Source organism: Ixodes scapularis, unplaced genomic scaffold, assembly GCF_016920785.2.
Source record: "Ixodes scapularis isolate PalLabHiFi unplaced genomic scaffold, ASM1692078v2 PGA_scaffold8__174_contigs__length_109621045, whole genome shotgun sequence".
NCBI lineage: Eukaryota > Metazoa > Arthropoda > Arachnida > Ixodida > Ixodidae > Ixodes > Ixodes scapularis.
Genome location: NW_024609883.1, coordinates 43,183,948 through 43,196,805, shown reverse-complemented (window position 1 = coordinate 43,196,805; position 12,858 = coordinate 43,183,948). Strand labels below are relative to the sequence as shown.

At 46.6% G+C, this 12,858-nt stretch overlaps 1 protein-coding gene across 1 annotated transcript; it reads right to left on the bottom strand.

Annotated features, from left to right (window-relative positions):
- Window positions 1-11,180: 11,180 nt before the first annotated feature.
- LOC115324546 (carbonyl reductase [NADPH] 1) lies at window positions 11,181-12,858 on the bottom strand (the record flags this gene model as incomplete). The annotated part of the gene is given in 4 exon segments (XM_040215069.3): window positions 11,181-11,488; window positions 11,659-11,722; window positions 12,056-12,197; window positions 12,817-12,858. Coding segments are annotated over 4 exon segments (355 nt in total), but the record flags the coding sequence as incomplete, so codon positions are not given.

The following is a 12,858-nucleotide window of genomic DNA, read 5'->3' as shown; positions in this document are numbered from 1 at the left end:
CAATGACTTTATTAAATCTATGTTGTCTTCGGTAGGCATAGGGTGAAGCCCTTTACAGTAGAGTATCAAGTGCTCAGCCGTCTCGTCCTCCTCTCCACAAGCAGTGCACACTCTATCAATTTCCTGGTACTTCACTCTGTATGTTCTGGTTCGCAGAACACCCGTTCTTGCCTCAAACAGCAATGAGCTTCCCCTAGAATTGTCATAAATGCTTTCTTTGGCAATAACTCTTTTGTTTAATCTATAGCTTTCCAGAGCCGTCTTTGTCTGCATTCCCTCTAGCCACCAATCTCTTTCTGTGGCCTTAACTTTCTTCTTAACTGAGACTTGCTCTTCCGTATCTTCGCTATAGCCCAAAAACTTTCCTCTTAATTTCCTAGTGCGCTGTCTCCACTTTGTGTCTACACTCCTCATGTATAAATAGCTGAAAACCTTTCGTGCCCATTGCTCCCCGTCCATTTGCCTCAACCTATCCTCAAATTCTACCTTGCTCACCGCTTCTGCTCTCAATGGCGCCGAGTGCGTCAGCGCCCTCTATCCGCCGGTGAGGCAACTACTAATATGAAAATGCGCACAGGGCGCATTTTTAACTGGCTCGGCCACTAATCTCTGACAATCACTGGAAGCCACAGGACGACCATCTTGCATGTAGACAATCGCGTTTTTTGAACATTGCGGAAGCTGGCGGCAACGTGCTGAAGACATGTTTTGAACTCGCTCGTCGTCATTCGCCAAAAAACTTCTTTAAAATCCTGTCTAAAACGTGAGATTTGCCATTGAAAATACGTGAAAATTTTTACGAAAGGCAGTGCCGTGGAAGAAAGGCACAACTCTTCGAAAGCAAGTTTCGCCGGTCTCGCGGCCTGAACAAAGCTGAACAAAGCGGGAATCTCTCCGATGCCACGTCACGAGGGAGGGGAGGAGCTTCTTTTGACTCCGCCCCGGCGAGTTTCCCACTCCCCCTCTTACATTTCCGACCCCCCCGGCGGCGGCGAGTTCCCCAGCGTAGCTCCGATTTTTCCCTACGCTTCGCAGTGAAGGGTTTTTATTTCACTTAAATCGGGGGATCGGTGGCCGGCTGGGCTAGCGCACGCCAGCTCGGAGCACGTCGAGCGAAAGGTCCGTTGGAGAACCCAGGATGCTAGGTTCAATCCCCACCCCTGCCCGTTTCGACGTTGATGAGCATCGTACCGACGTGCAGTCGTGTAACACTGCGGAATGGACGTTAAAGACCCCAAGCTAGCGGTTGTACGGCACTGCATGGCTAAATATCTCATCTACAGCTGGGAGAATCTTCCCCGTTGAGGCAGACCAAGTTTTCGGCAGTATCAACATACATACAGCCCAATTTTTTTTATATACATCGTAAATGACAAATAAGAATAGGTAACAGCAGGGATGCTAATTATACAAACATTGCTTGGATGTGGGCTAGTTGACTAGACATTGTGATGGTTTGCTGCGCCACGTAGATGCAAGAAAAACGCTCTTGATAAAGATATAAACTAAAGCAGAGTATAGACGAAAAACAACATACAGGAATGGCGCAGACTAACAACTGTGTAATTTCGTTCTCATCTTTCTCCCCCCACACCGCCACACAGCCACAATATATTTTTTTTTCTCAGAATAGGGTGCACGTGGAGCGAAAGCTCGCGCTGCAGAACCCAGGATCGTGGATTCACCCCCACCCCTGCCCTTTTCGATGTTGATGAGCATCGTACCGGCATGCGGTCGTGTATCACTACTACGTGGTGCACGTTAAAGACCCTAGGCTAGCAGTCATACTGCACTGGCTAAATTGCTTATCTACAGTATAGGTGACAATATCGCAATGTTCTGGCATGTTCTCCTGCTGTATAAACAACTAACGGCCAATTTGTTTGTCAAAATACGGTGTGGAAGAAGAAAGATGAGAAAGAAATTACACTGTTGTTATTCTGCGCCATTCATGTATATTTCTTTTCTTTTATCATCTGCTTTAGTTTGAATTTTATCAAGTGCGTTTATCTTGCATCTACGCAGCACAGCAACCCATCAAAATAATTGTAAAAGCCTGAAGGTAATGGTAAACTGCGTTCCTGGTTGCAGATTGCCGTAAAAACACATTTGTTTCTAGGATTCACTTTGTAGAATTTGGATGTAGGATTCACGACGGGGGCGACGGTTCATTCACGGCTCCATCGCCTCAAGCCTGGTTCGCCACGAAGTTCCTCGCACAGCCACCTTACCACGTCTTTCGAGAGGCGATAGCGTTGTTGAAAATGAACGTCGTCCATGTCAAACACATTGGCGTGGTTTAAATACCTATGCCGACGGCAAAACACGAACGAAAACGCTGCCATTTTGGACGCTTCTCCCTGATCTCGCGCCCAACTCGCCCAAACTCGCCTAGGTCGGAGCCGGCAAGCTTTTCCCATCCACGGCGGCTTCTGGCACGTCACAATGACGTCACCGCATCTCGCCGCGAGTTCCGAATATGCAACTCTCCGACTGCCTCAAACCCTCCGTTTAACGTCACGATCTAGGGAGTGTCGGCGCGTATCGTCATGCACGGCGCCGACCAATCGCGGCGGTCGGCGAGTTTGGCGGAGAACTCGCCTCGATACAATACCACCTAGAACACAAGGTCTGCGCGTTTCCTCCTCTAAACGTCATCACTAGTAGATCCCCTCAGCGCCCTCTAGGTAGCCCGGACGAGCTCCATCGCCTGCTTCAGTGGTCGTGCTCAGAACGAACTCCCATTGCTAAGACCGGCAATCTTGATGGTGTCGCATGCACGTTGCAAGTGAACTGTGATAGCTCGTTATTAGCTCGCGCTAAGCAGTCGCGCACGCAGCTGTGGCGGCCAGTAAATGCGGCGTAAACGCTTTGCGATCCCCGTTTCGTCACCCTAACAGCTGAACAATTCATTACGGTCAGTCCGCTTGCGAAGCGGAATCCACTGATCGGAACTGCAGTGACAATCAAATAACAACGCGCGCATAAACAAAGATAGAGCAGTCTATTTAGCGGTCTCAAACGCCACTCAGGGGATCACACGAGTTTGGAGCGCATCTGGGAAGCGGAAGAAAGGCGTTTAGCTACTCGAACTACGTCGTAAGAGGTTACTGTTGATCCGTTACAGACTGTGTTGTCACAGTTTCTTATCTAAATAGGTGATCATAAAAACGTGCGCAAACAACAGAGTAAGCGAACCAGCCGCTGTAGCATGAAAAAACAAAAAAGTAACGAGAAAATGACCGTGAAAACGCTTTCCAAACTTTGCAGGAAGGATGGGGTCACCTTCTCAGGCGAAAATAAAGAGAAATGGGTAACAAGTAGCAAACAACGGCGAATAAAACAAAACGTTAGCAGACGATAGAACGTTAGCAGACGACGACCGCGTGTATTTGTTGGGGGTGCGCAGAGAGATATATTGTTTTATGAGAGCAGGTGAGCCTTCTTTATTGTTTATTGAGACCCACCTACCGTTTTAAGGAGGGGGGATCTGGGGATTAATGTGGTCTTCCTTCCATGATGGCTCTGATAACGGCCGCGGGTCGGAACGCTCGGCCGCCTTCGTCATAAGCTCCGGCCTGTTCTTCAAGCGAAGGTTTCGCTGTCTTGGAGCGCCCTCCCCTCACTCTTTCCCGGGGGGACCTCCTTCCGTCCCCCACTCGGATGCGAATCATTGCTAACTGGCAAGAAGGCTTTCGCCTCGACTTTTCCCGCTTTCGGGAGGGGGACTCGTCCGGTGACCGCGAAAGATATAGGACGTGTGTCGGCAATTTCTCCGACGCTTCCCCGGTCTTGGCTCTCCGGAACTACGCGTCTGGCCAGGTAGGGATTTTTTTCTTACCTTGCCGACGCGGGGGGCATTTTGGATGGGGACATTGTAGTTCGTTTAAAAGAGTATTTTAATAAACGCTCTTGGACTCTGTCCTTACTCTGGTACGTGTGTCTTCTCTTACGCTATATTCGAGAGAGTGAGACAAGGTAGACGATCATTGGCACCGACGGAGGTAATTAGTCGAACCGACCCGCAGTAATGTGGCCCTAATCGTCGTCTATAATGCCGCGGAGATGTGGGAACCGCGCTACTAGGTTTGGCATCTCCTTTGAGATTCTCACCGTTGTTGAGAAAACCCTTTGGTTACTCTCTTGGTACCTGTGTTGGTAGCTAGCAAACTCCCACACCTTTGAAGGCGCACTTCGTCAAAAAGCGCGCCGTTCGCTCCTTTGGGGAGAGATTATGTCAAGCATGCCAACTTTAAGGCCTCTTATGTTGGCAACGATACCTTATCTCGCAATGTTCCTCGCGAATCATGCAGTACAGCTACTGTTGTACACATTTAATTAAGTGTAATCCAACTAAGGTGTTTCCTGCAGGTTCCTTTCGAAGGCGCACTTCGCCAAAAACCGTGCCGTTCATCCTTCGGGAGACATGTATCTCAAACATGCCAAATTTGAGACCTCTTATCTCGGCAACGAGACCTTATATCTCAAAGTTCCCCGGGGATCGTATACTACAGTTAGTGGTGCACAGAATTCATGAATTGTCGGCAGACTAAGGTGTTTTCTGCAGGTTCCCCTAGAAGGCGAACTTCGCCAAAAAGCGCGCCGTTCGCTCCTTTGGGGAGAGATTATGTCAAGCATGCCAACTTTAAGGCCTCTTATGTTGGCAACGAGACCTTATCTCGCAAGGTTCCTCGCGAATCATGCAGTACAGCTACTGTTGTACACATTTAATTAAGTGTAATCCAACTAAGGTGTTTCCTGCAGGTTCCTTTCGAAGGCGCACTTCGCCAAAAACCGTGCCGTTCATCCTTCGGGAGACATGTATCTCAAACATGCCAAATTTGAGACCTCTTATCTCGGCAACGAGACCTTATATCTCAAAGTTCCCCGGGGATCGTATACTACAGTTAGTGGTGCATAGAATTCATGAATTGTCGGCCGACTAAGGTGTTTTCTGCAGGTTCCCCTAGAAGGCGAACTTCGCCAAAAAGCGCGCCGTTCGCTCCTTTGGGGAGAGATTATGTCAAGCATGCCAACTTTAAGGCCTCTTATGTTGGCAACGAGACCTTATCTCGCAAGGTTCCTCGCGAATCATGCAGTACAACTACTGTTGTACACATTTAATTAAGTGTAATCCAACTAAGGTGTTTCCTGCAGGTTCCTTTCGAAGGCGCGCTTCGCCAAAAACCGTGCCGTTCATCCTTCGGGAGACATGTATCTCAAACATGCCAAATTTGAGACCTCTTATCTCGGCAACGAGACATTATATCTCAAAGTTCCCCGGGGATCGTATACTACAGTTAGTGGTGCATAGAATTCATGAATTGTCGGCCGACTAAGGTGTTTTCTGCAGGTTCCCCTAGAAGGCGAACTTCGTCAAAAAGCGCACCGTTCGCTCCTTTGGGGAGAGATTATGTCAAGCATGCCAACTTTAAGGCCTCTTATGTTGGCAACGAGACCTTATCTCGCAAGGTTCCTCGCGAATCATGCAGTACAGCTACTGTTGTACACATTTAATTAAGTGTAATCCAACTAAGGTGTTTCCTGCAGGTTCCTTTCGAAGGCGCACTTCGCCAAAAACCGTGCCGTTCATCCTTCGGGAGACATGTATCTCAAACATGCCAAATTTGAGACCTCTTATCTCGGCAACGAGACCTTATATCTCAAAGTTCCCCGGGGATCGTATACTACAGTTAGTGGTGCACAGAATTCATGAATTATCGGCAGACTAAGGTGTTTTCTGCAGGTTCCCCTAGAAGGCGAACTTCGCCAAAAAGCGCGCCGTTCGCTCCTTTGGGGAGAGATTATGTCAAGCATGCCAACTTTAAGGCCTCTTATGTTGGCAACGAAACCTTATCTCGCAAGGTTCCTCGCGAATCATGCAGTACAGCTTCTGTTGTACACATTTAATTAAGTGTAATCCAACTAAGGTGTTTCCTGCAGGTTCCTTTCGAAGGCGCACTTCGCCAAAAACCGTGCCGTTCATCCTTCGGGAGACATGTATCTCAAACATGCCAAATTTGAGACCTCTTATCTCGGCAACGAGACCTTATATCTCAAAGTTCCCCGGGGATCGTATACTACAGTTAGTGGTGCACAGAATTCATGAATTATCGGCAGACTAAGGTGTTTTCTGCAGGTTCCCCTAGAAGGCGAACTTCGCCAAAAAGCGCGCCGTTCGCTCCTTTGGGGAGAGATTATGTCAAGCATGCCAACTTTAAGGCCTCTTATGTTGGCAACGAGACCTTATCTCGCAAGGTTCCTCGCGAATCATGCAGTACAGCTACTGTTGTACACATTTAATTAAGTGTAATCCAACTAAGGTGTTTCCTGCAGGTTCCTTTCGAAGGCGCACTTCGCCAAAAACCGTGCCGTTCATCCTTCGGGAGACATGTATCTCAAACATGCCAAATTTGAGACCTCTTATCTCGGCAACGAGACCTTATATCTCAAAGTTCCCCGGGGATCGTATACTACAGTTAGTGGTGCATAGAATTCATGAATTGTCGGCCGACTAAGGTGTTTTCTGCAGGTTCCCCTAGAAGGCGAACTTCGCCAAAAAGCGCGCCGTTCGCTCCTTTGGGGAGAGATTATGTCAAGCATGCCAACTTTAAGGCCTCTTATGTTGGCAACGATACCTTATCTCGCAATGTTCCTCGCGAATCATGCAGTACAGCTACTGTTGTACACATTTAATTAAGTGTAATCCAACTAAGGTGTTTCCTGCAGGTTCCTTTCGAAGGCGCGCTTCGCCAAAAACCGTGCCGTTCATCCTTCGGGAGACATGTATCTCAAACATGCCAAATTTGAGACCTCTTATCTCGGCAACGAGACCTTATATCTCAAAGTTCCCCGGGGATCGTATACTACAGTTAGTGGTGCACAGAATTCATGAATTGTCGGCCGACTAAGGTGTTTTCTGCAGGTTCCCCTAGAAGGCGAACTTCGCCAAAAAGCGAGCCATTCGGTCCTTCGGGGAGAAGTTGTAAAATATGCTAACTTGGGGGTTTCTTATCTTGGCAACTACGCCTTATCACGCGAAGTTCCCCGGGAATCATGTAGCACACGTTATAGAGTATCTGTTTAATTTTGTTTAAGTCGTGTAGGTCGTTTCCTGCAAGTTCCCGAAAAGGCACACTTGCCCAAAATTTGCGCAGTTCACTACTTAGGCCATTGATATTCCCGAAGTAGCTAAATTAAGCATTTTTTATATTAAGAAGCAAGTCGTAACTTGAAAAAACTCCAATGGAATCGTATAGTACTACCACTAGGATGCATATTTTATCTGTCGAAGGTATTCCTATTTTTGGCCGTGCGAAATGCAAAACAGAAAAGAAGCTTGTGACTTTCATAAAAAGCTTGTACTTTTTTGCACCTTCGGCGTTGTTAACTTTTGTGCCCGAGAAACGTTCCAGAACTCAAGCAAGTTTTAAATAAAGTAGTCCTGATACGTGCCATTTTTATGCATGTTAACACAAAAATGTTAAGTGACCTTTCTTGTAGGTTATGCAACCATGCAGGGAAGGCACATACGCCAAGCGAGTGGGCGATGTAATTAACTATCTCCCAGGAAAACTGGGAGAATGTATGTATAACATAGCTGCTTACTGTTTTTGTTAGCGTACCCGTCCCACTACATTATCCGGGAACTTTGTAAAATTCAACATTTTTCAGTCGTAAACTTAATAAAATTAACAAGAGAAACGTACAATTTCGTAAGAGCCCATTACGTGTTTTACCCAAGGAATCGAGAAAAACAGTTTTACGGGGCTGATATTTCATCTCACCCATTTAAATTGGGGGAACTTTACGTTATTCGATTTGGATCACGTAGATTCTATTGTTATTTGGCCGATTACGCCACTTCAGCCGAGAGATGATGCAACTAGTTTTTGCCTGGGAATCTTCGGGATACTTTAATATAGTGCAAACAGTATTAAGAAGCTTCGCTCCGTTCAACATCAATATAAATGCTCGAAACTCACATAACAAGATTGTACGTGATTGTGTGCAATAAATCAATAACATCAAGAGCACACCTTTACCTAACAGCTTTATTTCACATCGCCACCTGCAGTTTCTACTGGATAGTAGCCGGTTAGTATTGCGTCTTGAAACAGCACGAACCAGTGACTCCTCGCTGGCCAAAATAACAATCACTTCCATTTGCGAATTCAAAAGATGCCCGGTGAAACATACGGCCTTGAATTGTGCGTGTCATCTAGTATCGCGTGAAGTTCGGCTGTAATTTGTGCTATTCAGTTGAGGCATTAGGGTAAAATACATTGCTGGTGCCAGAAAACATGCCACACTTCACCGTAGTTATGTTTGCTTTCAGGTTGATAGGCATCATATTGTCGTGATCCTATTGTCTAGGTTAATCTTTGTTTATTTTCGTCAACTTAATCTGATGCCGTTAGCCAAGAACACGAGAAAGCTAACGCGAATGCTAATCCACTTTTTGTCTTCCGGAGAACGATGCTTTGATCATTAACCACAATACTGCCACCCTACGAGGGGTCATGGGTTTTACTTATCTTTCGTCTTGCAAAAATATTGTCACGAATCACAGTTTATGAGGCGAAGAAAACTGCAACAAACTAAATGTTTAATGGGGCGAACTTGTGCTCATAACAGAAAGGAAACAGAATATAAAAATAGAGCGTCGCGGGCGTCGATGGTGGCGTAACAGCAGAGTCGAACGCTGGGGCAGAGACTGACTCCGGCTTGCCACGCGGAGCACCTTTTGTAGCCGCGTGGGTTTCTGGAACATTCGGCCTAGAACGTTCGACGCGTGGAACATTCGTAACTCGATCAGACGAGAAAGTTCTCGAGTGTGCGAGAACGCCGAGTAGAAAGAATAAATAAAGGAACATTCCGCTTCCTGAAATCGAAACCAGATTCTCCACGCGACAGCCAAGTACGGTAACCAATCGGCTACGTGCGCGCTCGTTCAGCGACGCGCGTGCAATATGTACCCTGGACATTTTCCAAAAAATTGAGTTTAAGCCAAATTCGAGACATACAGGGCATGCGAATAAAATTCACCATAAATGTAGATATAAAAACATAAAGCGGTCTTTCCCGTAGGGTGTGTCGTACCGCGGGAAAAACACTGCGGGGCGAGGGCTGGAGCGGCAATCAATTATCGCTCTGGGAACCTGAGAGAATTCTGGTAAATGTTAGCTGTTGATACATTTTGACAGCATACAGTCTCTTCTTAGTATACCTAGGAAATCTTTCTGAAATACTGAATGGTTGTTTTATAAACTCACGAGAACTACAAAATATAGTGAGATTTACGTAGGGGTCTATGGGAGCGAAAACCAATTTTTCCTTGGGAACCTAGAAAACTAATCGGAGCGTGTTGGAATTTCTCCCATACTTTTAAATCGCCCCTATCTTAAAAAATCCTGGGGAACTTTTCGTTATTTTATCTTTATCGGATAGATTCAATTGCTATTTGGGCGATCGCACACACCTGCCAAGAGATGGCGCAAGTGGGTCATGTCTTGGGTTCTTTGGCAATAAAGCAGTTATTGCCAAAGAAAGCATTTATGACAATTCTAAGGGAAGCTCATTGTTGTTTGAGGCGAGGACGGGTGTTCTGCGAACCAGAACATACAGAGCGAAGTACCAGGAAATGGATACAGTGTGCACTGCTTGTGGAGAGGAGGACGAGACGGCTGAGCACTTGATACTCTGCTATAAAGAGCTTCACCCTATGCCTGCCGAAGACAACATAAATTTAATCAAGTCATTGGGTTTTAGAGACAGCGAAGGGAGAGTGGATTTCAAGACTGTAGAGATTACCAAGCAAAGATTAAGTGAATGGTGGCAGAAATCGAGAGAAAACTAGGTATTTTCTTATTCACTGATGGCAAGGGGGTTTCATAGCCTCACTTGCTTTGCACTGAGGAGTGAATATAGATTTCACATTTAAATATTCTAAGCTTAAATGGTAAAACAAAATGGCTAGGTGGCGTAAGCTACCGCCCGATCCAAAGGGCTCAGCCGTATTCATCCATCCATCCATCCATCCTTGGGGACGTACGCGCGAGAACTGTCGAATCAACAAGCAAGAACTGTCGAATCAACTGATTGGTTGCAGATACATGTTGAGCTAGGTTAATTCCTGAGGGAATTGAGCAACGAGAACGACGGTGTACCTGCCGGATGCTATCGTTATTGGAGCGGAAAACCGATCTACTTAAAACTGTCCATAAACAGGTAAATCGGCCGACAGCGTAACCATAAAGGTAGGAATATATATATTTTTCTACCTTTATGGCTACGATGTCGACCGATACATATGCTGAAATGAGTGTCGCAGATGGGCGAAATATGCACCTCTAGTTTGGTGACAGGTCCTTAGGGCCGGGTCAATTTAAATAAACCTTTTAGACATACAATACATTATTCAAATATTTGGCGAGGTGACGTCACGATAAGAAGTTTTGGCAGATCACTCCGATCCCTCTGATAATGATACCCTGCATGCGTAGAAAGTTCATTGGAGTATCGGCACGGCCTCCGGTGGGGAGTGCAGAATACCTGCCCCCCCCCCCCCCTTCTCTTTTTTTTTTTTGGGGGGGGGGGGGGATTTTGGGGGTATTAGTTTTCGTAGATCGTTTCTCCCGCCCCGCGACTCTTTTGTATAATGCATGAACAGTGCGACTGCGACGCTATGGTTCCTATACATGCCTTGCACGCGACGTCATATGGCACCGTACCAGCCGCCATTGCTCCATACCACACTCCTGTGCCCGTACCTTCTGCAGCAGATATTTGGCAACATCGAATCCGCTCTTCTTGGTAACCCTTGCGGAGAAGAACAGATTCGATGATGCCAAATGTATGCTGCAAGAGGGACGCGCACAGGAGCATGGTTCGAAGCAATGTGAACGAGAAGCAAGGCGTAAACCTGAAGCCATCCTGTTCATCAAACCAACACCGTCAAAGTTGACACTTTGGTCCTATTAAAGACTTCGATCCTACAAACGGTAAAGAATAACTAAAAAAGAAAGGATTTTGTGATTATTTTTTGCGAAAAGAATGCTTGAGAGACGAGAACAGCGTTCGGGAGGACTTCATCGGGCTCGTGACCGCTCACGAGTTCCCGTTCAATTGTTTTCGGGTCGGGGAGCAACAGAGCAGAAGAGCATACTATAGACCATGGCTTGACGGCGTACCCAAGTTATGTTTTATTGAAACATATACTTGTCGTGTTCTGTTTGGACCCTTCCCGTATGCGGTGTTGAGAAGACTGGTGAAACCAGATGTGCGCTTTGCTGGAAATGCGTTGGAGAGTGAGTTGAAGTGATGATTCCTCGACGGTGGTGATTCTGCTAGCTGCGAGGTGCCTCCTCACTTCTAAACCTTCACTCTTCATCCCACGGTGTCACCTTGCGGTCGTTCCATACAAACTCCCCTTTTGGTGACTCGATGTTCTGGGGGAGGAGTGCCAAGTAAGTTGGGGCATCGGCTCCTGTTGAAAGGAGTGTCGGAAAAACATGATCTATACAATTATATTGATTGCAACGAAAATGGCCAATCATATAACTTTTAGCCTAGCGTTGACAGCAAAAAATCCTTCTATCAACATTAAAGCGGAGATGACAAAGACGTGCGTATAATGGTGAGAGGAGGAATTCTTGCCTTGGTCAGGCGTCAGAAGTCCCCTGTGACTGGACATGTCAGTGGCCACATAACCCGGGTGTACCTGTTCAACAGTAAAACAAATTATGCGGAAGGAAACTTCCCGGATGTGATCACTGTTCATAAAATATTTACGAGTCTCAACATCCTTACCAAAGTTTACCCATTATAAAAAAATCACAAAAAACGTTACATTTTTAACATGCGTGGAATTGACAGACAACTCTAGTGGGCTGTCGTTACACAGCAGAGTTGCTATTTTCACTTTCTACTGCGTTCAAGCACCCACACTGTGGCTCAGCTCCATGACATTAAAATCAAAATTATGTTCAGTACTCCTTGAACAAGCACAATAATTAATTCGGCTCCATATATGTGCGATGAAAAAGTGGCTTACTGCGTTGACGATCAGGTCTTCGCGGGAGTCACCGTTGAAGTCCCGTTGCTGGATGAAGGCGAGCACGGTGACGCCAACCTTGGACACGTTGTAGGCGGAGCTTCCCCAGCCCTTGTCGACGTTGGCACCGTCCTTCGAGTCCCTATCGTGAACGAGAAGAATAAAAGCTGGTTCACACACTGCGACCGAGCGCGCTGTGCACGTTCGCGGCGAGAGAAACAGTCCGGCCCGCTGGCACCATCTATCCCAGAAAACAATTCCGATCCCAGTACAACTAGGTTGAAGGTTCTGCAGTATTTGCGAGATGAAAGCTGCGCACCGTCAATGAGAAATTGTTGGTTGTAACTTTTTAAGAGTTATTTCAAGCCCAAGAGAAAAAAATGGTGCGTAAAAGAACTAGGAAATATATACGCAGATGGAGAGTGTTGCAGGCCTATCCGATAGATGGCCTCAGTGTGTTCTCTCGTCTTTTGAGAGCCTTTCGATCGGGGGTCACGTGGTCACGAACTTGGCGCTCTGATATCATCGCAACCCCAGTGCAGGAGTCAGACAAACTTGCGTTCCGCATATGATGTCGCTCTGTTGCATTTATTCGTGGTGTCATGCACCCACAGTCAGTCACCAATCCCCACCCGGCTCCATAGCATGCGGAAAAAAGCCTAAGCCAGACGGTCTCTGACAATGCACAACGCCGTGGAGTGGGGAGGTTTTTTTGGGATTTCTGAACATTGATCGGCGGCTGTGGATTTAGGAATACTCACTGTACGAACTGGTTCATCAGGTCACAGAGCTCGTCCAAGGTA